Below are 14,526 nucleotides of genomic sequence, written 5' to 3'. Positions count from 1 at the left end.
TGAGAGCTAGAAATTCTTCTGCAATCCCACGTCTGCGCCATGTTTTGATTTTGTCTTTACATTCACCAACGATTCTTGGATCTAGGACTGGTATATGTGTGGTCATATTAACTAGTGATCTATTACAATGCATGCATAAAACAGTATACAATACAATATACATGATTTTCCAGATTTTATCGGTTAATTTGAATTTATTGTTTTGCCACGATTTTATTTTTTAGAAATTAAGGAATCACGATTTTGAATAGAAATATAACCAAATGTTAGATTAAGATACTTTGACAACATGCCAGTTATAACAGTGAAGAGAAAAGAATGATCCAACCGCATGTCGGCACATGTGATTAACCCACTTATGTGTGACACGGTCTGTGAAGGACCATGAATATAGAGCTACGCACCATCCATACAGAATGCGCTTTTGTTTTGACAAAGATGCAACGCGGGAAGTGGAATAGGTAAAACATGCAAGAAGATGGGAGTTAACTTCTTTTAACTTGAGTGCAGTGTTTTTAGAATGACGTTTCATGCATGGGACACTGCAAAAGACGCAAGCAAGCAAGCAAGCAAAAGACGCAATAATCAAACACATACATGTTTACACAGAACAAAAAAACAATGGAAAAGCAGTGCAATTGAATAAAAAAAAACGTAAAAGAACTACTACTGTATGTTTGATATTTCATGTTTGCATCATGGTAACAGGCCTAAAGCTGCTGTTGTTTTTAAAGAACATTTATAGTTTATAAAAGTCTACTGGTGTTATACCTTCAGTCACTTTTAATAGAAATTACCTTGACTTGAGATTTTCAAAAAATAATTTCTGAACATATATGTATAAGACAAGTTTGTAGAATATGTAGTTGTAGTTTTTGCATCTCTTCTGCCAAGATATTGAACAAGTGATTTGTTTAACATTTACATCATGTTGACAACATGTGCAAAGTAACTTGAATCATGTTGTAGCTAATTTTTTTTAGTTAAAAATCAGAAAACAAATAAAGAATCAGTCAAACATTCTGGAAAAATCGAAACAGTTGTGATAAAGAAAGTAGTCACTTGCATAGTCTCTGAATGAATCAGCTGTTTGAACAAATCTGTTGAATAAAGTACTAAATGATTCACTCATTCAAAAGATCATCTGATGCCACCTAATGGTTTGGTTTCATATTTAAAACTATCATTACATTTTTTTCCCAGCATTTCTTATTTTTATGTTTACAAATATTTAAAACATTAATCTTATAAAATTCTTTATGTATTCGAACGTTTGTAGTGTAAACGCATTTATGGCACCTCAGCTTCATCAAATAGTCTGTGTAAATACATCTAATGTCACTTCAGGTGCAGCTTCTGTGTTTTTTTTTTTTTTGCAGTGAAAAAATGAGAGTCTGCTGATAACTGATTTCATTTGAATGGTAACAATTATGAAGTTTCTTGTTGTTGTTCTGAGTTAATTAAAACAATGTAAGAATTTGATGTGAAAAATGACAAAAAATACAATTTTAGAAACAGTGGGAAATGACATTTGTTTTGTTAAATAGTACAGCAACTCATCTTCAGTTAATTGCTATTTCTACCCTTTTTCTAGTCACAGAGCACCTTATTTTGAGAGAACAACTGTAACTCTGTCCAGATTTGGGGAATTGTGATGTTGAATATGTTAATAAATATATATATATATATATGTGTGTGTGTGTGTGTGTGTGTGTGTGTGTGTGTGTGTGTGTGTGTGTATATTATATATATATATATATATTAGTGGTGGGCCGTTATCAGCGTTAAAGTGCTGCGTTAACGCGAGACTCTTATCGGGCGATAAAAAATTAACGCCGTTAATCTATTCTCAAAGTTGGGTTGGGAGCTGGGTCTATACTAATCAAGCTATGATGACTTTCACCTTGATATTTTATATAACTGACTGGCTGTCTGAGGCCAGCCTAAAAAGATGCTCAGGACAGTTGACGGGCCACTGCTGTGCATCGTCACGAAAGCTTATCTTTTTCACGTGTATTAAGCCTTACCGCTTGACGATTTAAACATTAAAGCATCCAAACACAAGACGCGGAAAAGCTGAACAGAGTAGTAGTGTTCAGTGCGGAGAGAGAGAGAGAGCCGCGTCTCACGGACAGCGACACTGAACCGAGCTCTCTTCTGCGAGTCTCTTGAACATCGAATTTGCTTATGTTTGCTCTTGTGCCGACAAATACATACAAAATATGTCGAAATTTCCACCTTGGAAATTGTGCTCGAAAAAACTGTCAGTTATTTCTTAAGTGAAAGTAAACAGTTGAAGAAAAAAATGGGATGTGTATTATATTGGATGTGTTCATCTTCTCTTAAAGTGACCGCGACTAATTTAGCTACTGGCTGCTGTAATGTTAATCCAAGAAAATGAAAGAAAGAAAATCACTCACTGCTCTTGACTGAATATCTTTGTAGTTTTAACAGTCAAACCAAAAATTATTCAGACACCAGATATAATTTTATATATATATATATATATATATATATAGCAAAACTGTAATAATATGAGAAATGTTGAAGGTGTCTGAATAAATGTAGGTTTGATTGGATATTTCATTTTTACATTGAAGACTATCCAGTGCTATTTTACGTTTAATTACTTGGTTTCTGTACCTTGACACCTACAAACTTGAAACAAAAAAAACTTAAACATTGTGTAAATAGCACAAATAAAGAAAAATAAATGAACATACAAATAAAACAATTTCAAACAGGGCCCGCTGGTACAACCTTCACCGGGGCCCCGCTGACCCCAGCTACGGCCCTGCTCACGCCTGTTTCACACATACTCCGTCTGCAGTGCGTATGCACTCCGTGTGCGTTAAGTATGTGGTACAGCACGGACTCAATGTGTTTTCACACAGGACACGTTTGCAGTGCGCTACTCGGTGCCTAAAGGATCGAGCCATTTTAATCTAGATTAATCTACAGTGAGATTAATCTAGATTTAAAAAATGTATCTATGCCCACCTCTAATATATATATATATATATATATATATATATATATATATATATATATATATATATATATATATATATAGCACTTAAAAGAGTATAGATTTGTGTTTGTATATGCTGTCAATTTTGGAATTGGCCAAGAAAACTGCAATCAATGCATCTCTCCTTTTAATATAACTTGGATTACATTCATCTGAATGAAAGAAAGAAAGAATGGCTTGGATAAACCTAGGATGGCTTTAGGGTGATTAAATCATGAGGTTATTTTTATTTTTGGGTGAACTAGCGCTTTGAGGTATTAAGGTAATCGTAAAATACATTTTAGGATTATGTGAAAAATTCAAACATCACCATTACAAAGATAAACCTTGTTTAGAAACTCATTTTGTCCAATTTGGAGGAGTAATTACACTGGACGTTCTAATGAGACAGTGCCCAGCACAGCACTCAGCATTATTTCAGCTCCGCGGCGGTCACTGGGGTCATTGCCTTTTAAGCAAGGCGCTTTTAGTCCCCACAGCAAACAAAACCAGCAAACTGGCAACTCTCACCTCCACAGAACCTCATTACACATCACAGTTTAAAGCAACGTCAATCAAACACTTCAGAACTGTACCAAGCCACTTTCACAATGAACAGCACGTCCTGTACTTTCTCATTCAGCATGCCACTTATGTTCAAACAATGTAACAAGCCAAAACAAACTGGAATTTTTTTTCTCTCTATAACGATCTTCGCAAAAGAATGTTACAAATTGCAAGAGCCCTTTTTAAAAGCTGAACTGAGTCCTCCTAATCTGACATATTAATTGATTACTCACTGTGTTAGATGCTGAAGAAAAACAAAAACACAGTAGCTGTGTTGAAATCAATGATGGTGCATATTTTTTATTTTATTGCTTTTATTTTTTTATTTAAACATCTTTGGAGAACCAAGCATCTATTCAAAGCACCTTTTCCAGACAGAAGCAGTAGCAACTCACTTTTTCAGGCAGGACCCACGATGTCCTGGGCTGCGGTTGTTGTCATTGTCATCAAAATCATTTTCGTCATCATGGTAATCGTCGTCCTTCTCAGAGCTACCACGGCGGTTCTGGATGTGCAGGGGGACGTAACCGGGCGTGGGTCCAAACAATTTCAACTCACCCTGACCCAAGAGACTCTTTTCTCCACAGTAGCAGAAGGCACAGAGCTTTTCTCTGAGGGACACGAGAAGACAGAAGAGAAACAACATTTCAGACTTTCAACTATTCGATTACAAACACAACCCCAGTAAACATAAATACACAAACGCAGATGTGAACGCCTGGCCAGCATTGCAAGTGCATGCTTACTACAATAAAGTGCAATGCTAAGAATGCAATGTGCAACTTGTGATGTTATGAATTCCATTTAGACATTTTATAATGGCAAAGAAAACTGAATTTGACCTTTCAAAGCCAGAAGCTATTACATTCAAGTACTTGCATAGAGTGTTTTGCCCCAAGTCATATAGCAGTTCCGCATCCAATTCTCACTGTTTTATTTGTCCAACAATCTGACTAGCCAGGGGTTTGCAGTCCATGCCCCAGTGCCCCAGACTGGGAGACCATACCCAAATAGGATAACGGGAGAGCATATAACATCCTTGGATGGCTCTGACAGTGAAATCACACCCCAAATCAGTCAAATGACAAGAGCTCCTAATCAACCTACAACTGCCATCTTTGTTAAAACACTGGCTGAAAGCTAGAGCAGCATGATGCAGCGTAATTATTAGTGATTTAGCCTAATGTGAAAGTCAATGTGATAGTGAAGGCAGCCATTAAATTTGTAAATACTCCATATTTTATATATTTAATAGAGGCTTGGTTCATTTACCAGGAATGAAGCCAGACTTTGGCCAAATAGATCAAGAATTTTCAGTTTTGTTTCAAGACTTTTCACTTTCGTTGTTTTATTGATAAAAAACAACAACTAAATAAATTCCCCAACTGCCTAATTTTCTGGTAAATGAATTGGCATCTTGATGCAAAGGTTCCCACTGTGGAGCCATGCATGTTTTTGTACAGGTGTCGCCCTGAGAAACAACTAGGAACTAAACTGCACTGAAATGTAACTACTTTGTTGTACTTAAACACACGGTCACCAGTCTAAACATTCATGATTTTTTGGGTTGTTTTTTAATATTGGGCTTTTCAGCTAGAGTATTTGTATTTGATTGTATTTGCTTGTATTTGCTCATAAACATTATGATTGTGGGAAATCATCATGAAATGTTATAACTGTCAGCGCATTCTCATTAGAATTCATTTATATTCTCAAACACTCTTTATCTGTTCGTTGTGCGGCCCATGAGAGCTGCTGTCAGTGGGAGATGTGATGCACATGTAGTACTGACTGAAGGGGCGGGGGAGGGTTCTCTCCTCTCGCACATTTTGCAAATGGTACTGCACATTAGCGAGTGCACAATCTGTGCTAATTGGGAATCCAAAAGAGAGCGCTCTCTCGCCCCCTCCTTTTACTAATGACAGCAGCAGGGCTTCAGCGGTCCCCTCCCCCCGACTCCCTCGCTTTCACTCAGAGTGTGCAAAAAAAAAAAAAAAAAGGCACACTAGCTGAAGCCACGCTTCTGTGCCAGTGTTTGCAACAAGATTCTGCTACTATGCAAAATCCTGTAATTGGGATTTTTAACAATGTTATATGTACGTTTTAAACTGAATTGTTACAATAGTTAAATATTATAATTAATGTGTCTAAAGATACAGTAAAACAGTAGGCAAATTTTTTATATCATATAAAATGTAACTTATTTGTGTTATGGCAAAGCTGCTATTCAATTGCCAAGCAATGTTTAGCAGCCTTTACAACAGTCTTCAGTGTCATATGATCTTTCAGAAATCATTATGTATGCTGATTTGGTGCTCAAATTGTGGTTCAAAGAAGCAACTTTTGAATGGCAGCATCTGCATGTTTCCCAACGGTGCAGGAAAAAACGTTTGCATACACAAATCAGTTTTTCCATGACCCCTCGTGATACCTGCAGTGTTTACAGAGCTTTGATTATTTAAAATAAATAAATAAATAAATAAAAACATAATAATTATTAAGATCGATGTGGCTTGGAATTGGTAAAATGTGCTTGGACAAAAATATGATCAGAATATAAACGTGCCTCATAATTATGGACGCTGTGTGAGTATATATACAGTGGGGCTCGAAAGTTTGGGCACCCCTTGCAGAATCTGTGAAAATATGAGTAATTTTCAAAAAATAAGAGAGATCATACTAAATGCATGTTATATTTTATTTAGTACTGTCCTGAGTAAGATATTGTACATAAAAGATATTAACATTTAGTCCACAAGACAAAAAAATTGCTGAATTTATTAAAATAACACCCTCAAAAGTTTGGGAACCCTTGGTTCTTAATACTGTGTGCTGTTACCTGATGATCCTCGACTGTCTTTCTGTTTTGTGATGGTTGTGCATGAGTCCCTTGTTTGTTCTGAACAGTTAAACTGAGCAGCGTTCTTCAGAAAAATCTTTAAGTTCCTGCAGATTCTTCAGTTTTCCAGCATCTTTGCATATTTGAACCCTTTCCAGCAGTGACTTTATGATTTTGAGATGCATCTTTTCAGACTGAGGACATTTGAGGTACTCAAACACAACTATTTAAAAAGATTCAAACATTCACTGATGCTCCAGAAGGAAACAAGATGCATTAAGAGCTGGGGGTGAAAACTTTTGGAATTTGAAGATCAAGTTAAATTGTACTTAATTTATGTACCGGGAAACATACAAGTATCTTCTGTTGCTTACGAAGGGCAGAACTAAATGGAAAAAAATTATATTTCAACAAAATAAGACCAATTTGGCCATCTTCATTGTGTTCAAAAGTTTTCACCCCCCAGCTCTTAATGCATCTTGTTTCCTTCTGCAGCATCAGTGAATGTTTGAATCTTTTTTTAATAGTTGTGTTGGAGTGCCTCAGTTGTCCTTAGTGTGAAAAGATTTATCTCAAAATCATAAAGTCACTGCTGGAAAGGGTTCAAATATGCAAAATTGCTGGAAAACTGAAGAATCTGCAGGACCTTAAAGATGTTTCTGAAGAACGCTGCTCAGTTTAACTGTTCAGAACAAACAAGGGACTCATGCACAACCATCACAAAACAGAAAGACAGTCGAGGATCATCAGGTGGCCACACACAGTACTAAGAACCAAGGGTTCCCAAACTTAAGAGTGGGGTTATTTTAATAATTTCAGCAATTTTTTTTTTGTCTTGTGGGCTAAATGTTAATATATTTTATGTACAATATCTTACTCAGGACAGTACTAAATAAAATATAACATGCATTTAGTATGATCTCTCTTATTTTTTGAAAATTACTCATATTTTCACAGATTCTGCAAGGGGTGCCCAAACTTTCGAGCCCCACTATATATATATATATATATATATATTAGGGGTGTAACGATACGCGTATTCGTATTGAACCGTTCGGTACGACGCTTTCGGTTCGGTACGCGGTACGCATTATGTATACCGAACGGTTCGTTGGAGTAATTAATTATATTTGAAAAAAAAAAAAAGAGAGAGAAAGAAATATAATGATATGCGTTCAACAAGGTAGCCCAATAACCCAAACAACGTAACAGGCAACGCCCCTGACACTCCCGAAGAAGAAAAAAACACCATCTTATATGTTTATGTTAGGCTACTCAGCAGGCGCTCGCTCACTCAGTACACGCTGAAGGCTCGTTGCAAAATAGCCAATGCGTTTAACAGACTAGAAATGAGAAGATCCTCCAATAACCAACAGGTCTGGTGTTTGGGTGCACTTTGGATTCCCTTTAAGCTATAATGGTGATGGCAAGAGAGTGGTGGATAAAAAAACAACGGTATGTCGCATCTGCAACATGACAGGGTACACCAGCGGGATTACAAAAAAAAAAAAAAAAAAAACCAGCGGGAATATCTGGGATATATGCGTCAGTACTATCTGGGAAAAGACGAAAAAAAGGAGAAACATGCACGCAGCAAACTATCCCTGCAGCATTTAGACACTATAGCTTACAGGGAATCCAACCCAAACACCAGACCTGTTGGTTATTTTAGGATCTTATATTTCTGGTCTGTTAAATGCATTAGACATTTTGCAACGAGCCTTCAGCGCGTGCTGAGTGAGCGAGCGCCTTAGGGGCCGTTCACATATCGTGCCTAAAAACGCATGGAAAACGCTAAGCGCGTCTTTCTCCTGAGGCGTCTGTCTTTGCTAAGCAACAATGACGTGCTCTCTCCATGAGACGCGGAAATTTCAGCGAAGGATAAATGGATTTGCAGCTCTAAAAATCGCTTGCAGTAGCTCTGCTACTGAATTTATTTCAAAATTGCAATCCATATACAACTATGATCAGCTGTTCCTTCATCTTGGCTGAGCTCTCAACGTTGTTACTGGAAAGGATGAAGCTGATTGGTTGGTTCTTGTCACATGACCCGCGGTGCGCTTGCGGCATTCTGAAAAGTTGAGATGTTTTTACATTTTGCTGTATCTAAAACGTATCGAACCGAACCGAACCGAACCGTGACATCAGTGTATCGTATCGAACCGAACCGTGAATTTTGTGAACCGTTACACCCCTAATATATATATATATATATAAAATAAATACAGTAAATACAAGCACACGCAAAAGTTGTTACAGTTATTTTGGTATAAATGTGAACTGTAATCTGTATGTACCTTGAAAAGAAATATACTTTGCTTTTATTATTAGAACATGAATTTAATTATGAATATTTTTAAGTTAAGTATTGTTATTCCTTTTTTTCTGATTGCATGAAAAATGTTTATTTAAACAGAAAAATGTGTCAACTTTAAGTGAGAGTGGAACATGAAAACAGTGAGGACTTTTTTTCATGACACCAATGCACGCCACTGGCACGAACACACAGGCAACTAGAGGCTTTCTTTGACCTGACGTGCACTTCCTCTGTCTTCTAAAACCCCACTGACCCTCCCTTGTACACTTTCTGCTGTCCAAACATTGTTCATCAGCACACTGTATTTGTGTAAACTCTCTTACCCTCGACAGGGTGACATTAAAAACTTGCTGCTCAACCCTTAAATGTACACACATGGGGAGCTTTAAGTCAGCCGAGAGAGAGAGTGTGTGTGTTTCACACCAACCTAGTTTTGGCTTTTCTGGTGGAGGTGGCAGAGGAGCCAGCAGAGTCTTCAGACACGGAGCGCTGGAAGAGTGGGGACAGAGGCCTCTCGTCTCTGGGGCTGAGATCCAGCGGCTCAGGAAAATCATCATCCGTTTCTGGCTCCACCACATCTATGAATTCAAACAAGACATTCAAAATTTAATATTTACACTAGGGGTGTGCAATATAAGAATGACATTAGATTAGATTGTGAATGGGTACAATGTCCATGATCTGCCATCATGAAGAGATCACTGGTATTGTGTTACAAAACATTGTATCCTATTTTTGTTTTTAAATTAATATTTATATTGCAGTTACGCAGCTGCAGTACTTTGGCACCATACATTTTTATTTTGCATGAATTTAAAAGATTACATTTTTACTCTCATGTTCTGTTATACAGTTTTCTTAGTATAAAGCCCAAAGTGTACAGACAGACGGCTGGCGGCTGTCACACGAAGCACAGATTATTGAACCATGGGTGCAGCAGGCGCAGTGATATTACGCAATATTATTTGAGCGAGATGCTAATGGTCTAATCAGATTCAATGATCTATGCCAGTGGTTCCCCACCTTTTTTTTTTTTTTTTTTTAACTAATGCCCCACGCAACCAAACACAAATGTTTGCGCGGCTCACTGAAAAAAAATTAACTGAACGCACTATTGTTGGGTTAATAACTTAGTACTCAGAAGCTAGATTGTTAACTTTTTTTTATTGAATGGACTAGGGCTGTGCAATATACAGAAAAAACCTATCATGATTTTTTTTATCAATTTTGTGATTAAGATTTTCATAAATGCATTCAGGATGAATTTGAAACATATTTCCAAAAGAAAACCAATTAAAGCTTTATCAAAAAGTTGTAACGTCTCTAGAACAGACATAAGTCAAAATAATCACTATAGTAAAGGTGTAACAAAATTTCTAGACTTATGGAATAAAGAAATAAATAAATATATATATATATATAAAAAAATAAATCCCGTGTCCAGGGACTTTGTTTCTTTTTTTTGCAATGCATTGTTCATAGTGCTGATTAGTTGTAGCGGTGCCTCAGGTGTAGAAATAGATTTGTTATACATTATACAGGTTCACACGTAGGCCTACTCCGTCTGCAGTGTGTATACAGTATGTGTAAGCATTGTAAAAGCAGCAGCGAGAGCGCATTAATGTAACGCAAAAGCACAATAAAATAATGCACGATCGCGAATCTCTCTGTTCGCACAGATTTCCTTTGCTTGGTCACAAAAATCAGATGTGCTTGCTCACACACTGCTCTCACCCGGAGAGAGTGTGCGTACTTAAAACATGTCTCCTTAAACTTAAACTGCGTCCTTTGCACTCACAATGCTTTCTATGCTCATGTGCTAGATATAAATTATTTTCGCACATTTTTATTTAGCCTTTTAACACATGCAGTGAGAACGCTCTGATCCATTAACATGGGCTCGGAAAAAAGGCGCATCACAGAGTGTGTGTGAACCTGGAGTTAGACATATGCCCAGTCTGTTCTTTTCTCGCGCCAGAGGTGTTGCAGTCTGATTGGATCGGATAGCATACTGTGGGAGGTCAGGGCTGCGGAAAACCGTGCTATAAAGCAATTTAGAAATCGCACACGCTCAAATCGTGATTTTATGACGATTTCTATTAAACGCACAGCCCTAGAATAAACTGGCAATGAACAGAAAATAACTCGGGCTGGCACCGCTCAGCAAAACGGCAAAATCAGATCTAGGCAGAGCTCGGCAGCGGATAGACAGTCAGCAGAGCAAGCAGTCAGGAGGAAACATACTGACAGCCATTTATGCATGTTTGAATTTGTTGTTCTGTAGCATATGCAGCAAAAGTATAAATTGGTGGTTTATTCTTAATCAGCAAGCTCGAATAGTGGAAGCACCGTTACAGTTTAATATTTATTGTTTGTTGTTTAATTATACATAAAATTATGTTATTACGCTATGACTTAGACCTTTTTACATATATTAACAATATTATTATTTCTTAATTGGCGGCCTGCAATACCACTGTGGCCCACAGGTTGAAAACCACTGATCTATGCTAAGCTAAGCTAAAAGTGCTATCACTAGACCTGCAGATAAGCTGAATAGATTAAAAAAAAAATGATTTACACTCATCTGTTTATCTCTAGGGGAGTTGGAAAATGAGCCCATTTTCAAAAAAAGTGGAGTGTTCCTTTAAGTGTCTACAGAATGTCTCTTTGAAGTTCCTGCCTAATAAATACAACAAGATTATTTATTATGCCATGTTGTAAATGCCCCTTTTTGCCTGGAAGCAAAAATATACTGCATTCTCTGGGTCTCTTTAAATGCAAATAAGCTGCTGCACCCTTTATTCACCACAACACCACAATTTCCTGGAAGGGCTATGCCTTGACAGCTCATGCCTGGGCAACTATGACAACAACAAACAAAACATCTGTTTGTTTGTGATTACCATCTCTAGTTGTGTCCGAAACCGCTCCCTATCCCCTGTGCTATCATTCCCTAAATTTGTTCAATACCCACAATACACTATCGATGTACAATCAATGTATACTCGATGAAGCACTACTTGCTACTACTTGCCGAAAAATATTTTTGGATTTATTTAAATGTGGGATATTTTGATGTGTAGATTTCTGGAAGAAACTCTTTGTTCACACTACAGGATTTTAAGCCAGATTTAAGCCTGATTTTCAAGTTAAAGAGCTCACCGACAGGTTGGGCTGTGATTGGGGGAAAATCAGCAGGTAATCAGCACTCTGCAATCTTTCTGCGCAAACTACTCGACTCCACAATAAAGGCTTGCTGACAAAAATATCTAGCATACCAAATATCTGGAACGTGGAGTCTGGAAATATCAGCTGTCATCACAAGCTACAGCCAATGAGAGAGCAAAGCATGGTTTGAGATCACCAGAAGAAAATCAGCAGTTTTAGACAATAAACGGAGCAAATTATTTTATTTTTGTTGTTAGTATTATTATATTTACAACAGATCATACTAACAGCTTGCAGTGCCAACTAAAGTGTTAATTAGTGATATTAAATCAAAACAGACCCTTATAATTTTATTATTAATTGACCTTTTTTTCTCCAGTGCAAAGGTATTTTGAAAAAAAATAAATAATAATAATTAAAAAAAATATATTAATAATAATAATTAATAGAGATTTTTTTTTCTTTGCTAACTTAACCAAGGTCCCAGTCGGGATTGTATGTAAAAAAAAAAAAAAATGCATGAGCTTTTTAATGTTTAAAATATACTTCCTTGGCATATTTTAATACAGTGTTTGAAATAAACTATTACTGAAGGACAGAGCAAATCTTAGCCACAAATCTGGATTTGATAAATTACAGACTGTACAAATACACCATGAATCATATTCAAAACTCAACACACAAAAAAATATCATCAATTAGTGTTCCTACATTACCAGAAACACAAGCTGGTTTTCTGGGAACATTTTTATATGCTGAATGGATTGGTGGAAACAGTATTGTGAGTGAAGAATGGTGTCTTGCAGCACTGTGATGTTCATATCTGTAAAGATGTCATCTGCTGGTGCTACAGTAAAGCAATACAAGAAGAGCAGGCAGACAGCATGTACAATGACCCGCGAGGAACACAAGGAATTGTCTATTAAACAGCAATACTCAACTGTTTGTGCTTTTATAATTATATAATTGCTATTATAACTGTATGAAAAAAGTGACCTATACAGTCTTTAGAATTTTTTTTTTTGGGTAAACGATTTCCTGATTTCTGGTGAAGGGCCAATCAATACACAACAATAACTAATTACATTAATCTTATTCCTCACATATATAAATAAAGAATACTGAAACATCTGCATTACCATTTAAATGTTTGGGGTCAGTAACTTTTTTTTTTTATGTATGCTTGCTAGGGCTGGGACAACGCGTCGACGTTCTCTTTATGTTTGCCCGCGTCCTCAAATAAAAACACTGCTGACCCGCTTTGTGGGTGACGTAAACGCGTTGTCACATTAAAAAAAATCATTGAGAAAGATCCTGACGTGAGCTTTAAAATAAATTAAAAGAGGCCTTGAGGCAGAGGAATTTGCCTCGATCATTTTTTTGTAATCGAGTTACTCAAGTTACTCAAGGAATCGTTTCAGCCCTACTTGAGGGTGAGTGATTTATAGACTATTTTTCATTTTTGGATGATCAAACCCTTTAAGTACAGCATGCAAGTCACTGTCCACCACTGTCAAAATCAAATAAACTGTACTGACCCTACATATCTTAATGGTCTGTGCCAAAGCTTGATCTACATTACTAAAGAAGATGAAAACATATCAATGCGACATGAAGAGTGACTACAGCTGAATAAGGTCATTTTCTCAACATGCATAACCTTAAACACAAATTTAATTGAGTTAAATTGTGCCATCAACAGAAAAAAAAGGATTAGTGCTTCCAAATGTTTACAGATATAGCTATATATGGAAACAACATTTATCAAAATATATTCTCAATAAATGGCAATGCATACAATTTATTAACATGTAATACAATTTCAATTAATATCAGGAAATTTAGGAAAATAAAGCCGGTTTAATCCAAAGAGCTACGAATTTTAGAATTTTCATGTTAGTAACAATAAAGACTGTAGATACGGATATGGAACTGTCATACATTATACAGTGTAATACTGTTGATAAGCAATGTTTAAGCAGCAAATTAGCATATCAGAATGATTTCTGAAATGTGACGCTGAACACTTGAGTACAGGCTGCTATAAATTCAGCATTCAGCTTTGCCACTTAAGTAATAAATTAAGTATATATATACAATTTATTTTAAAATCATATTTTACATTAAAACGTTTTTTTTTTATTTTTTTTTTTATTTTTTTTTTATATCAAATAAATGCAGCCTTGGTGAGCACAAGAGATTTATTTCCAAAAGAGAGACGTGTACACATATAGAATTTCTTCAAGTTCTTCTAACTTTAGGATAGAGTGTCATTATTTTACATTTTTATTCACAGTAGTACATTTTATTAAATGTGCTACAAAATTAAAAAAAAATATCTCTCTCTCTATATAATACATATATATCTTACAACCACTGAAGTGTGTGCAGCATCTTTATTTTAGTGCTGCTTCTTACTGCCAAGACACAAAAAAAAAAAGTGATAAAGAAATAATTCTGTTCAACCATGTTCACCATTACAAAATCCTCCAGCCCAGAGCAGGGATACTTTGGTGTAATGATTAGCAGGAAATGACTGTTCTCATTGAAGATTTCATGGAAAATAATCTTCTAGAGTCTAGGTTGGAGAATGGTCACAATTTAGACCACCCTCATGAAGAG

General features: G+C 36.3%; 1 protein-coding gene across 10 annotated transcripts in view; it reads right to left on the bottom strand.

Annotated features, from left to right (window-relative positions):
- The window catches only part of kmt2ca (lysine (K)-specific methyltransferase 2Ca), a 137,369-nt gene that overhangs the window by 87,841 nt on the left and 35,002 nt on the right, over positions 1 to 14,526 (bottom strand). For all 10 annotated transcript variants that reach the window (XR_003275547.1, XM_026200790.1, XM_026200789.1 and 7 more), the window contains exons 4-5: positions 9,161 to 9,311; positions 3,973 to 4,188 (exon numbers count right to left, since the gene is read on the bottom strand). Coding sequence is in view for 9 of the 10 variants with exons in the window: in XM_026200790.1 (XP_026056575.1) it covers positions 3,973 to 4,188; positions 9,161 to 9,311 (367 nt within the window). In the remaining variant the exon portion in view is untranslated. The remainder of the gene's footprint in view (positions 1 to 3,972; positions 4,189 to 9,160; positions 9,312 to 14,526) is intronic.

The sequence above is a fragment of the Carassius auratus genome, chromosome 24 (assembly GCF_003368295.1).
Source record: "Carassius auratus strain Wakin chromosome 24, ASM336829v1, whole genome shotgun sequence".
Taxonomy (NCBI): Eukaryota; Metazoa; Chordata; class Actinopteri; order Cypriniformes; family Cyprinidae; genus Carassius; species Carassius auratus.
Note: the sequence above shows the minus strand (reverse complement) of the source record. Positions and strands in the feature narration are given on the sequence as shown.